At 37.5% G+C, this 12789-nt stretch overlaps 2 protein-coding genes across 5 annotated transcripts; one reads left to right on the forward strand and one right to left on the reverse strand.

Moving 5' to 3' along the window:
• On the forward strand, nt 1–6697 carry ripk3 (receptor-interacting serine-threonine kinase 3). 2 transcript variants are annotated; one of them, XM_053619446.1, is made up of 13 exons: nt 1–239; nt 1464–1625; nt 2480–2804; nt 2922–3073; nt 3173–3222; nt 3349–3504; nt 4126–4208; nt 4403–4466; nt 4769–4818; nt 4951–4984; nt 5756–5853; nt 5963–5981; nt 6094–6697. In XM_053619446.1, exons 2-13 carry the CDS (start codon nt 1468–1470, stop codon nt 6261–6263), a joined length of 1359 nt encoding a protein of 452 aa, XP_053475421.1. In that variant the 5' UTR covers nt 1–239; nt 1464–1467; the 3' UTR covers nt 6264–6697. The 2 variants fall into 2 exon arrangements, with proteins under 2 accessions (XP_053475421.1, XP_053475422.1); XM_053619447.1 differs by having other exon boundaries at nt 5792–5853.
• Nucleotides 6698–8106: 1409 nt separating this feature from the next.
• On the reverse strand, nt 8107–12456 carry si:dkeyp-74b6.2 (cerebellin-1). Of its 3 annotated transcripts, none has more exons than XM_053619448.1 (4): nt 12351–12456; nt 10989–11632; nt 9597–9716; nt 8107–9094 (listed from the first exon to the last, which is right to left on the reverse strand). In XM_053619448.1, exons 2-4 carry the CDS (start codon nt 11265–11267, stop codon nt 8897–8899), a joined length of 597 nt encoding a protein of 198 aa, XP_053475423.1. In that variant the 5' UTR covers nt 11268–11632; nt 12351–12456; the 3' UTR covers nt 8107–8896. The 3 variants fall into 3 exon arrangements, with proteins under 3 accessions (XP_053475423.1, XP_053475425.1, XP_053475424.1); XM_053619450.1 differs by lacking the exon at nt 12351–12456 and adding an exon at nt 12060–12312; XM_053619449.1 differs by lacking the exon at nt 12351–12456 and having other exon boundaries at nt 10989–11756.
• Between the last annotated feature and the right edge of the window lie 333 nt (nt 12457–12789).

Below are 12789 nucleotides of genomic sequence, written 5' to 3' on the forward strand. Positions count from 1 at the left end.
GTTATACAGCCCTCTGAAGACAGACTGTTGCATTGCACCTTTTCTTCCTTCTCTTCCTATGAGGAAGTGAAAGAAAGGCACATATAAGGTCGGTTTGTTTTGCTTAGGGTCGCCATTTCAGTATGTCACACTTCAGCAGCCGCTTCGCAATGAACTCATGTACTCTGAGTCTCTACAAACAGCTTGACTGAGTATTTCGATCGACAGTTTAAGTTTAAATCTCACCAACCTGACGTAGGGTAAGTTATTTAACTATATATAACTAATTGTTGACTTGAACAGCTGATCATAATAACAGAGTAACTTCTGGGGTTGAAATCAGTGCCAACTCTTTTCAGGGGAAAGTATATAATGCATGAAGAAAAAAGTTGCTGGTATAATATATGCCGAAGAAGTCGCCGAATAACGTTACGGGTTAATTTCCATAATGGTCGCATCGTCTTGATTATTTGCATATCAATAAATGAAAACCTGTCCTTACAAGCAGAAGGGAGAGTTTCTCAATTAAAGTACTGTTGACAGCGTAAGCGGCCATGTTGACATGACGTCATATGTTGAATTTGCGGTTGAGACCTTCCTGGTTTTCCGAGTAGGATTTTTCCCCAGTTGGTGGTCATAAATTCTGAGTTATGAAATTTTGTTGAACATTAGTATAGAATACTATTGGCTAGATTAGACGAGACTAGAATAGAGTTTAATCAGAATAGAAATTGAAAACTTTGTGTTTGTCTTTGGTCATGGCACTACAAACCAGCTTTTTATGTATTTACAAAACACGATAATTTCGAACATACAGTAGAAGAACCTAACCATTAAGAAGTATAGAATATTTTATTGTGTGTATAGTATGTATACAAATGAAACATGCTCATTTTGTGGAAATTAATTTCTATCTATCTGAAGAGCAGACATGAAAAAGCAGAAGTATGATAGGAAAAAGACATGAAGGAAAATGGTTTTGGAAGAACTAAAGTATGGTGTATTATGATGTGAATGGGAAGGATAAACAGTGATTAGTTGTTGGGAACAATGGTGATCAGTGATTGTCCATTGAGAAAAAATAGTGATCACTGATTGGTCATTGGGGGAAAATGGTAAACAGTGATTTGTCGTTGGGGAAAAATGATGAACAGTAATTGGTCGTTGGGAAACAATGGTGATCAGTTAGTGGCTGTTGGGAACATTGGCTTGCCCAAGCGCAAGTTAGTCAGACTTTACGAATTGGTGGAGAGTCGACTGAACCTGCTCTTTCAACTTTTATATAACGTATATCCAGCAGCTGTGATGTGAGCTGGTGAGCAGTTTTAAGTCACTGACAGCTACTCAAAAAGTCACCAGATATTTTGCTAGGCTCTTTTTGGAAATAAAAATGCTAAAAGGGTCTAAAAGGTTGCTAAACCTAGCGACAAAGTTTCACGGAAACTTGGAAATGAGCTTTAAAAGTGTATTTTATATTAATACAGATACATGGACCTGGTCAGCTGCCCTACCCCTCCTGTCGTTCATGATGACTGTCTGGAGTCTTGGCAGCAGATTGGCGCTGGTGGATTTGGACAGATCCATAGGGCAAAACATAAAAAATGGGGAATGGATGTTGCCATAAAGATATTACATGATAATGATGGGTAAATATACAGTATGTGTCTCATACCTATGACATATCGCTATGACATAATGCCCAACTCCAACAGGAGTTAAAACTATGCATATCGGATGTGTTTAAGTTAGTAAGAGTATACTTACAAAAGTGCACAAATATCTAGGTGAAACTGCTAAATAACCTCTGACGGAAGATACAGTGCCCTCCACTAATATTGGCACCCTTGGTAAGACAATATATGAGCAAAGAAAGCTGTGAAAAATTGTCTTTATTGTTTAACCTTTTGATCTTTTGTTAAAAAAATTCACAAAAATACTCCGCTTTCATGAATATCAAACAATTGCAAATACGACAAACACATTTTCAATGTTTGTGCTATTTTATTATAGCCACTTCTCATTTTGTGAAGCACAACAACATTTTGCCGCACATCACAGATATATTCCTTGGTCTTACCCATTGTTATGAATGACTAAGGGAATTTGGCCTATGTGTTACCTCATATTTATACCCTGTGAAACAGGAAGTCATGGTAGAACAATTTCCTGTTCCTAGTCACCCAGGTGTACTAAAAAAAATTAAAATATCAATGGGAATATACTTCAAATATATTTTCTCATATGAATTCATAGTGGTGCCAATAATTGTTGCACACCTATATTTAACAAATATATTTTTTTGGATAAAACTGTGAGCAGAGAATTCTTGTGAATTTTTTGAACAAAAGATAAAAAGATTAAACAAGAAAGACACATTTTCACAGCCTTCTTTGCTCATATTTACCAAGGGTGCCAATATTAGTGGAGAGCATTGCACATGGTAACTGAAGATACATTCCCACACAGGGCACTTTATCCCTTGCCTCTTTTTCCTCCCAAGCTCCAACTCATATCTCCTCCGAGAGGCAGACTTAATGCGTCATGGTGGGAACCCCAATGTGTTGAGAATTCTGGGTGTTTACAAAAGTCAAGTTCAAGGAGACAGGTCTGCCATTCAGATGGGTTTAGTCATGGAATACATGGAGAGAGGATCTCTGGCAGACCTCCAGATGGCTTTGAATGGATCCCCGCCCTGGGCTCTTACCTTTCGCATTATTAACCAGATTGCCCTGGGAATGAACTTCCTCCACCAGTTGGAACCACCTCTTCTGCACTTGGACCTGAAACCCAGCAATGTGCTATTGGATGACAGTCTCAATGCCAAGGTCAGAGAAATGATGAAAACGTTTTTTTTTGATGGCTAGTGACCAAATGGTTAAAGAACTAAAATGAGTCTGACATCTCTGAGTAGTCCCTCTGTTTATCTGTCTTGTTCACTCCAGCTCACAGATTTTGGTCTATCCAAAATAGCTAAAAGTACTTCCAAAGTGATTGAAGAGGAAGATGAGGCAGTAGCTGGGACCACAAGCTACATGCCCCCGGAAGCATTTCGGTCCTCTCAATATGTCCCTACCTTTTCCTCTGATGTTTACAGGTAAACTGAATGTTCAGTAAAAGCTTTGGGACTAACCATGAGAGCGTTATGTGTTCAATGCATTTAATGACATTGGTTTGTTTCCAAATATTGTCTTAGCTACGGCATACTGTTGTGGTCAGTTATCACTGGAAAGCAGCCATACATCGGTGAGTATCCAGTGGTTTCTCTAACTGTAAATCATTTACAAACACAGTCTAATATAGGACTTTATTTGCTTTCATAGATTCTTGCTGCCTCACTCTCTCTCTCTCTCTCTCTCTTTTCTCTGCCAGTTAAGTTCTCTAGTTTGGTGCGGTTTCGTGTCCGTGAAGGTGACAGACCTGATCTGACATCTCTAGACAGCAGCCAGGCAGATGGACTCGGTGACCTGATTGATCTGATGAAGCGCTGTTGGGATTCTGATCCAGAAAAAAGACCCTCATTCATGGGTGAGCTCTATGCCTTAGTGTACACCACATGAGTTCCAACCCTATCATCTTTTTGTATTAGAGGGCCTAAAGTCAGTTTCTCAATGTTATAGTGTGAATATTTACATGGACACAGCAAATGTAATCAGTGAATGAAAATTTTCCACTGAATTCAGGACAACAAGGTTTAACAATCACATCTAACCATTGTCAAGCAAAAGGCTGATACTGATATGCATAATGTTTCGCAAGTTTTTCTTTCATACTATATTACCTCCCAAACATAGCTTTTTGACTGATGGTATTCTTAGTCCATGACCTAGTGAAGTGTCATGCCTAGTGTCAGGATGTATTTTTTGATAGAGACGTCAAAGCACTTCTGTAAGTTGCGCTGGATAACGATGTCTGCCCAATCCCATAAATGTAAATGTCTTTAGTTTTCCCTGTTTCTTTGGGTGTAGAAATTCACAGCATTAATCAGAGTGTGCGTCTGCATCATGATTTTAATCGTGTAGAATGTATCCACATTCATGCATCTAACATTTAATAATACTGATATATCATTCTTTATTTTACAGCTTACTTAATATGCATTTTCATCCAATTTTGTTTTTCATTTATTCATTCCATATTATTTTTCAGACTGCATTGAGGTCACAAAGAATGTGTACGAGCTGCACAAACAACATGTGCCTGATGCTGTCCACTCCGTCCTGAAACAGCTGGTACAAAACTTTGCAATTCAGTTAAATCATTATATCACAAGACTCTTATTCACCACCAACATGAAATTAAATAATTAACTTCATATTGTTTATTTTATTGTATATTGCATTTCTTCTTCATGTTTATAAGGTAAAGTATAATAGATATTCCAGCTTAGACACTATATACTATTTGTCTGATTTATTCCCTATAGGAAAATAAAGACAAAAACAGTTCAAGTTTTGCATCACTCTGCACCCACCCTCAAACAGAGAATGGTACACCTTATTCTATACATTCATCTGTCCATGTGCACAGCATTTACTGTACTGTATTTGATCGACAATTTGTAGCATGCAATGCAATTCTTTAAAGCCATCATAAGTTAGATAATTATCAATTGGCTATCTTCATCCATATCATATTTCATTTGATGAGTAAAACTCTGAATTGTTTTTAAGTATGGATTTGTCTCTAGATGTTTTTGCTCAAAACCCCCATTTCATAATTCTAACCTTAATTCATTAGTTAAAATTATTATACAGTATTTAAATATATATATTTTGTCTCCTTCCTGTAGGACTAAAAGAACACACTGATCCTATTGTGAAGACTCATATACCCACACAGGTATTCCTTTCTAAACAACTTCAGAAGAGCATTATGTGTGTTGTGTAATGTTAACAAAATTCTTAAGTATAAATAATGTCTTTAGACAAACCCTTTTTAATGAATGTATGTGCTGAATTAAAACTGTTTTAGGAAATGGGTCCTATCCCTACAGCCAGCGGAGCAGGTATGTGAACCAAATTACTAATTGCAGACAACAACTGTGCATTGCACTTAAATAGGGCTGCATCCTCTCTGGATTTGCATAGCAGAGCTGGCCCTGGTTCTTAGTGCACAATGGCCCAATACGAGACCTAATCCATTTATTATGGATCTGTGCCAAAACAGAAGTATAACAAATGGTATTGTTATGTCTGGCCTAAGACGGTAAAGGGCCAAATGTGGCACACGCTCAGTTCAGAAGTGGTTCAAATCCCAGTCAGTGAGATAATAATAATAATAATAATAATAATAATAGTAATAATAATAATTAATAACAACAACAGTAAAAATAGTAATAATAACAACAACAAAACAACAACAACAATAATAATAAATAATAATTCTGGTTTATAACTGTTTTACCGGTTGATGAAGTTTGTTGTTGTTGTTTTTTTTAACCGCCTCTATAGACATAATCAGAATGTTTGTACATATAGGATGCTACTTCACAGTGGATAACTTGCATCTGGTGGATGGCAGAATTGAAGCTGTGAAATTAAAGCTAGTATAATAGGCTAATAGGTTATTTAATAAATGGCCTGAACTTCATGCAAGTCTGCATCATGGATGTTATTGCCAGTACTAATTCATGACTCCTATAGTTATCTGGCCCAAACATGTGTGCTGTCTGGGATTTTAGTGTAGTCTGACTGAGTCTTTTTAATCTACTACTACTACTACTACTACTACTAGACTTATATTCTACTACTACTTTTGTTTTTTTCTTCATGGGCAGGGACATTTGCTCAGTCACGTTCTCCAATCTTACCAGGAATGTATTGTAAGCCAGCTACAAGTGCTCCACCCATCAACTGTAGGCCCCTAAATACATTGGTTTGTAAAGAAATCTTATTTACATATGGTGTTTATTTATTTATTTACTCTTGCTATCATACAAATAGTACACATTGGTAACATAAAACCTTTTTTTCTCTATTGCCAGAGGCAAAATTCAGTTCCAAGTAAGTGTTACTTCTGGAGTGTCACAATAACTGTTTTTTCTAGACATAATGAGGAACCGAATACAGTAAGTCAGATATTTACTTCCTTTTACTTCTCCTTCCTTCCTCCCAGGCACTGTGAGCATCTGCTTATCCAATGTCAAAGGAGTACAAATTGGCAACAATAACTACATGAACGTGAATATGCAAGGAACAAGACAGCGGCAGAGACACCCAACAGCACCCTCAGGCACACGTCAGCCTTCCAAACGTCAGCAGAACCCCCCCAATATCAAATCCTAAGATTTTCTTTTGGGTTGTTTTTTTGACGTTCTCATCCAATAGAATCAATAGAATCTAGCAATTCCTTGGGTCAGAAGACAATATCAAATATTCTCAAATTCTATTTTCTACTTTCCGCCTATTACTTGTTCTTTAACTCGTTTTCTTTTTACTCAGAATCCTTTGGTCTGTGTGGTTTGTCTGATATAAAAATGCATGTTGTAGTAGGTTCCTTGTTTTGTTCTCCATAATATTTTTATGATTTAAATGTCTCCTTAGTGTATATATGTGGTATGGCTTGCCTTGCCTTGGGATAAGTTTTGGATCCACTGCAACCCTGACTTAACTGTTTTATTGTACTATGATACTGCTGCTATGTTACTGTAAATTTGCTGCTTTTGTATGTTTCAGAGATTCACAATCTCATCAGAATATACTAAAATCTAATACCTGTTCCCACCTCTCATCTCTTTGTGGCAAAGACACAATTTGTATCAAGCCATGTCGTATGTGTGGAGTAACACACAATGGGTCTTGTTATAGGAAAATAATCCATGCCAGGGTGGTGTGATACCACCATTAACACCCCTAAGTTGAACGTTTTCTTGTAACAGAATGGCCTGAAGTATGTTGTTCCTCTTATACCACAGTGAATTTTGAGTTTCTTAATGAATGTTTGAATGAATGAAATTTAAAGTGTTTATAGTTACATTAATGTTATGAAGTGTTCATAAAACAAGTTCTCATTATGACCTACATTATAGCAGCTATAGCTTAAATTAATAAGGCATAAATAATGCTGCTTGTCATGTTACCAAGAAATGAGAAAGCCCAAACTTTTGTTCTAAAATACTTTTTAGAGTTTTAAGTATTATAATATGTAAGGGAAACCTGTAAGCTTAGCTCAAAGGGGTATAGTAAGGGAATTTCTAGGGAATTCTAACAAAATTAAGGTTTTTATGACTGATCAACTTAATTGTCCAGTCAGAAGACGAGTCGTAAAGACAGATGAGACTTGAATATTACATAGACACTAAACTAGCACATACAAAACATGGGCGCACACACACACACAAACACATGAGTGAACCGGGTGGAGTCTTGCATCATATCAAGTCATTACAAGTCATAATAAGATTATTAAGAGACATTGTATAGTTATCTGATACTCTTTGATATGGAAAACTAGTCTCTGTGCACTTTGGTGAGTCAGATGAAGAGTGTATTTGTCCTATTTCCATGGGGGAGTTCAAAGATCTCATTCGAAGGGGAATCTGCTCTACAGTAGGTCTCCCCCTTAACGAATTCACCCACATTTAATGTGATAATGTCTTTTCTCAAATGAAGAACAGCCTCATGATCCTCATTCGTCAAGCTGGTTTGCACCAACGGAGGGCCAGGGGAGTCTTGACTGGGTGATCTACTCCAAATCTGCATAGCTTTATCTTTAAGTTAGACTTTGTGGTGCTATCTCGACAGGATCTCTGGTTTTATTGCCTAAATGGTCCCTCGGTGTGGATCCAGGGCCTCTCATAGAATCCTGTTTATTGCTCTGTCTCACAGATTTGGAGTTGCTTGGTTCTCTCTGAGGTCCTACAATTATGTGGAGCACCTGCCATACAAATCCCTGTCAATGAACTGTTACTATACAAATGATCAAGTATTAGAACAAGCACATTAATATAAACCTATCATTTACGTTACAGCCAGAACCACTGTCAAAGTTGCTGTTATAGAAAATGAATGCATGCCACGTGATTTGAGAATTCAACAGTGCTGTGGTATAAGTATATAAATATATGAAAAGTGTCCGAGTTAATACAAATCTCCCATAGAGACAAGAACTATGATACTAATAAACAATGACAGCATGCATGGTGTAATCAGCAGGTTTCTGGCAACTCCCAAGTAACTATCTGCCAACTCCTCCATCTGTCACCGGAATTTCATGTATGTGGAACCGCAAGATCAGCATCATCCCTGCATGATACTCAATATCCCAAACTGGAGTGCTAGGGAGGGGGCTCTTCCTGATTATGCAGACAGGAACATCTGTAAGTACTGTCTGTAAGTCTATAATTAATACTGATGCTTACAAATGCATGACACCATGCAAATCAAAATGTTCTAAAGAGCATTTTTATTATAGAACAGGACATCCTAAGATGACATCCAATACTCTACATATATACATATCTAAGCATTCCATTTAGCTTTTGTGAAATGTGACACTACTCCTAATTTGCTAAAAAATAAATAAATAAACAAAATACACAGCCAGTACAAATACCATGCTTCTAATTTATGATCACAGCCAAGGTTTACACTGGGACCTGCAGTTTCCTGGCAAAGTGACCAGTCTTTTATTTGGCTCTCTGCTGACCTGTTTTGCCACATTAACAGATGGCACTGGTGATAATAAATAGAAATGAGTATGTGGCCATGTATCCATCTGTAACCGTTTGCACTTTGATCTTAATAAAATTCCCACATCAGGATGTCGCACATTTGTTCCAGTGTCTTCATCTGATCTGTTTCAGATGTCATTCATGTAGCTAATGCAAATCATAGGAATATAATGATGATAAATAGCTCAAAACAGAAAAAAAAGAATGAAATTAGGGTATATGAACAGTTCTGAAAAATGATGCCTTCTATAAAGGGAAAACAAGAAACCCAGAAAAGGTTGAATACTTCCAGCCACCCATTAGGTTTCCTCGCTCAAGTTTGAGGTAGGCCTTGTCTCCTCTCTCCATGGTAATCAGCCCTGCATTGGTTGCCGCTTCACGTGTCACATCCTGGTCCCCTGCAAAGGCTGAAATCACTGGCCAACCATTCAACACCAAGCTTACCTGAGGGGAGAGATAGGTAGAGGGAGATGAGAATAGGGTGTGTACTTTCTGAATTAGTGTCAACTATGAATAATGGTGACTATGATGAAAAAGAAGAGGATTGAATCTAAAATCTATGATGTGACACTAGTTATAGTTGTTAGTGGAGACTCGCTGCAGAGACTATGGTGTAAAGTGGACGTGTACTGAGGAATTCAACAAGATAAAAAGCTTTCCTTAAGAGATTCTTGGAAAGTTAATGACTCATAGCTTACAAACAGGATTTGACATATAACCCTCTTTCACAGGAAAACACTCTGCTGTAGGGTTCTCTTAGAACCTTGAAGAGATCCCCAATGGGAAACAACAACAATAAAAAAAAATTCTAGATTTTTTTTAGAGCTTAATGCAGTTTTTAAGCATTCTGAATGTAATTGGATGTATCCCAGAACTAATATGATTTTTTTTTTTACACTTGTTACATCTTAGGGTGATATTCAATAAATGTGGTGTTATGGTTTACCTGTATCGTCTGTCTATTGTAAACTTTGACGACATGGAAGCTGAAGCTGTACACCCCTTTTCTAGGTGCCAGGAAGATGCTCCGTGCAGGGTCAAAATGGCTGCCAATATTTACCAAGACCTTACATTTAAAACAGGGAGTATACAGTAAGAATATTTAGAGAACCTACAAACAAATCTGCTTTGTTCCTTCATTCACCCTTTCAATCTCCATGAAATTATTTAGTCCCTTTTCTTCAAATTTGCTTAACTAAGTTCATGCAATTACTCTATTATTTCTATCCACTGTGTCCATCCATCCACCCATCTGTCTTATTCTTAATTAATTCATTTTTTTGCCATCATTTCTTTCTTATGTTATCTCAGGGAGATTTTCCTTGCCACTGTTGCCTTTGCTCATTTGGGATCTAAATGTACACTACATTGCCAAAAGTATGTGGACACCTGACCAAATACACCCAAATGTGCTTGTTGAACCTTCCATTATAGATTTATTCTCCTTTTGCTGTTATAGTAACATGTGCTGTTTTGGGAAGTCTTTCCACTAGATTTTGGAGCATGGCTGTGGGGATTTCCCATTCAGCCACAAGTGTCTTAGTGAGCTCAGTTACTGATGTTGGACGAGAAGGCCTGGCATGAAGCTGGTGTTCAAATCTTTTCCAAATGTGTACATTGGGGTTGAGGTCAGGGTAACCGATGCTATATGGACCTCACTTTGTGCACAGTAGCATTGTCATGCTGAAACATTTTTGGTCTAGGCCACTTAGTTCCAGTAAAGGGAAATCTTAATGCCAAAGCATACAAAGACAATCTAGACCAACAGTTCATAACCTGGGGGTCGCAAAGCGGTAGCAAGGGGGTAGTGGAAAACATTGCTATTCTTAAAAGTGGGTCACACCCGCAAAAAGGTTAAGAACTGCTGATCTAGACAATTGTATGTTTCCAAGTTTATGGCTCAGTTTGTAGAAGATCCTCATATGGGTGTTATGGTCAGGAGTTCACATACTTTTGATCATAGAGTGTATATCCAGATATCTAAAGCTGCTTTGTGACATTGTAGCTCATTTTTCAAACTGGGGGTGAAAAGTTTTATTCATAAATCATTTGTACCAAATGTAGTATTCATGAAAATGCCATAATTTTGTGGGAAAAAAGTTAACGTTAACATATGCACATGAGTATGAAGAAAATCATTATTACTGAAACTTTTGTAAATCTGATGGAAATTCTTTGTACGGTTTGGCTTATACCAGCATTTACATACAACTGTACTAAAAAATGATGAATGAGTCCTAATCTCCTTTGTTGAAAGTGTTGTGTGTGTGTGTGTGTGTGTGTATATATATATATATATATATATAAAATTGAAATTAACTGAACTGAAAATACTGACCTGATCAAAATAAATAGTCATTGTCCGGTTGCTCATCTCTGATGGTTCATGGTTATTGTTGCGGATGGCAGAAAAGGCAACGCGTCCTGAACCGGAGCGAACTGACATTCCCAGTGCATTACCTCCTGGTTCTGTAGTTGGAGTGGAGTCACACACTACCAAACACTTCCCCTCTAGTACAATGGGCTCTGTGTCATTCTGAGTTTTCACCAACAATGGACATAGAAGGAAGATCCCAGAGAGAGAGAGAACGAGGTGGCCTAATGCTGGACCATCCATCTTCTTATGCTTCAAATTATGTATTTGACTTTTTTGCTTTCTTTGATGGTGATTGTAGATAATTATGTGAAATACAGGAATAGTCAGAAATTTGTAAACATATTATGCTTGTCAGAGCTGTGAAGCTACAGTTTATAGTCTCTGCTTGAACCTCAAATTGGATAAATCCAGTTCTATCTAGCTAATGATTTTATTTTATCTATATATTATTCATTGTAAGGCTCCCTGCCATTGTTCTTTTGCTCCTATTTTAGAGACTTTCCATCAGGCATATCAGACCAACAGCAAAGTCTACATGAAAGCAGATCGATCAGGCTTGAAACAGGAGATGTGGTGGACCTGTGAAGCTTGGAACAGAGTTTGTTCTGAAATGAGAAGAGAGAGGAAGAGACAAATATACATTTGCTACTGATTTCATAATCCTGACTTGAACTCAATTAACTTGAATCCAGTTTATCATGTTCTTAATATCATGTGATCCTGGTTATTTCAAAGCAAAAAAGACACTAGACAAACATAGAATAACCTGGCACACACCAGAATGGAAAAAACCACTACAGAGGGTGCAAGATGATGATATCATGCTTTGGCATAGAAAATCAAGGACATATGCGCACAAACATGCGGACACCCAGCAAGCACATACTGTGAAACCATCTGACTACTACACACTCCGTAACATTCCTTAACACAGACCAACTTCAAAATGCTTTCAAGAACACCAATAAAATACATGCAAAATTATACAGTGAACCTTCAAAAACACAGGAAAACATGTAAAAACTCACCTACCTACACACCCATAAAAACCAAAAATATTGACCTACAAAGGGATCGTACAGCCTCTATCTTTTCTTTGGAACATAACACACAGATTCAATAGGTCTTATTATCAGTACTTCATATTTTATTCATTCAAAATATACTATAGCACTTAGGCTAAATGTATTCATTTCCCTACTAAACGCACTATACAGATTCAATGCATCCTATCCCTGGTCCTATATTTTTAGTCACTCTATTTACATCCTACAACCCTTAAGAGGATGAGACAATGTTGTAAAAGGAATAAGAAATGCTTACCAGTCTCTGTGTGCATTTCCACAATTTATTGCAGAGACTATGAACCTGCCTCCATTCTAAGAGTAGACAAATTTTAACTGTCCTAGAGTCTTTCCCTACATCACCCCCTCTCCCTCTCTCTCCCTCTCCCCCCCCCCCCTCTCTCTCTCTCTCTCCCCCCCCCCCCCTCTCTCTCTCTCTCTCTCCAAAAAAAACCATTATGTTGCATCACTTGCAGTGACACCTCTTTGGACCGTATATTGAGAGTTCCCATGAACAGCTACTAAATGCAAATTCAGTGCTTGGAAGCAACTAAAGGTCTTTTATCTCCTTAATTTGTCATGATATAACAAGGAAATAGGCTACACCTGTCCAGGAAACTGCTTATCAGTCAATTGTCCAATTACCTTTGAGGCTGTGAAAATGGGATTCTAATTCCTAAACGATTAATGCAATACTT

The sequence above is a fragment of the Ictalurus furcatus genome, chromosome 29 (assembly GCF_023375685.1).
Source record: "Ictalurus furcatus strain D&B chromosome 29, Billie_1.0, whole genome shotgun sequence".
Lineage (NCBI taxonomy): Eukaryota > Metazoa > Chordata > Actinopteri > Siluriformes > Ictaluridae > Ictalurus > Ictalurus furcatus.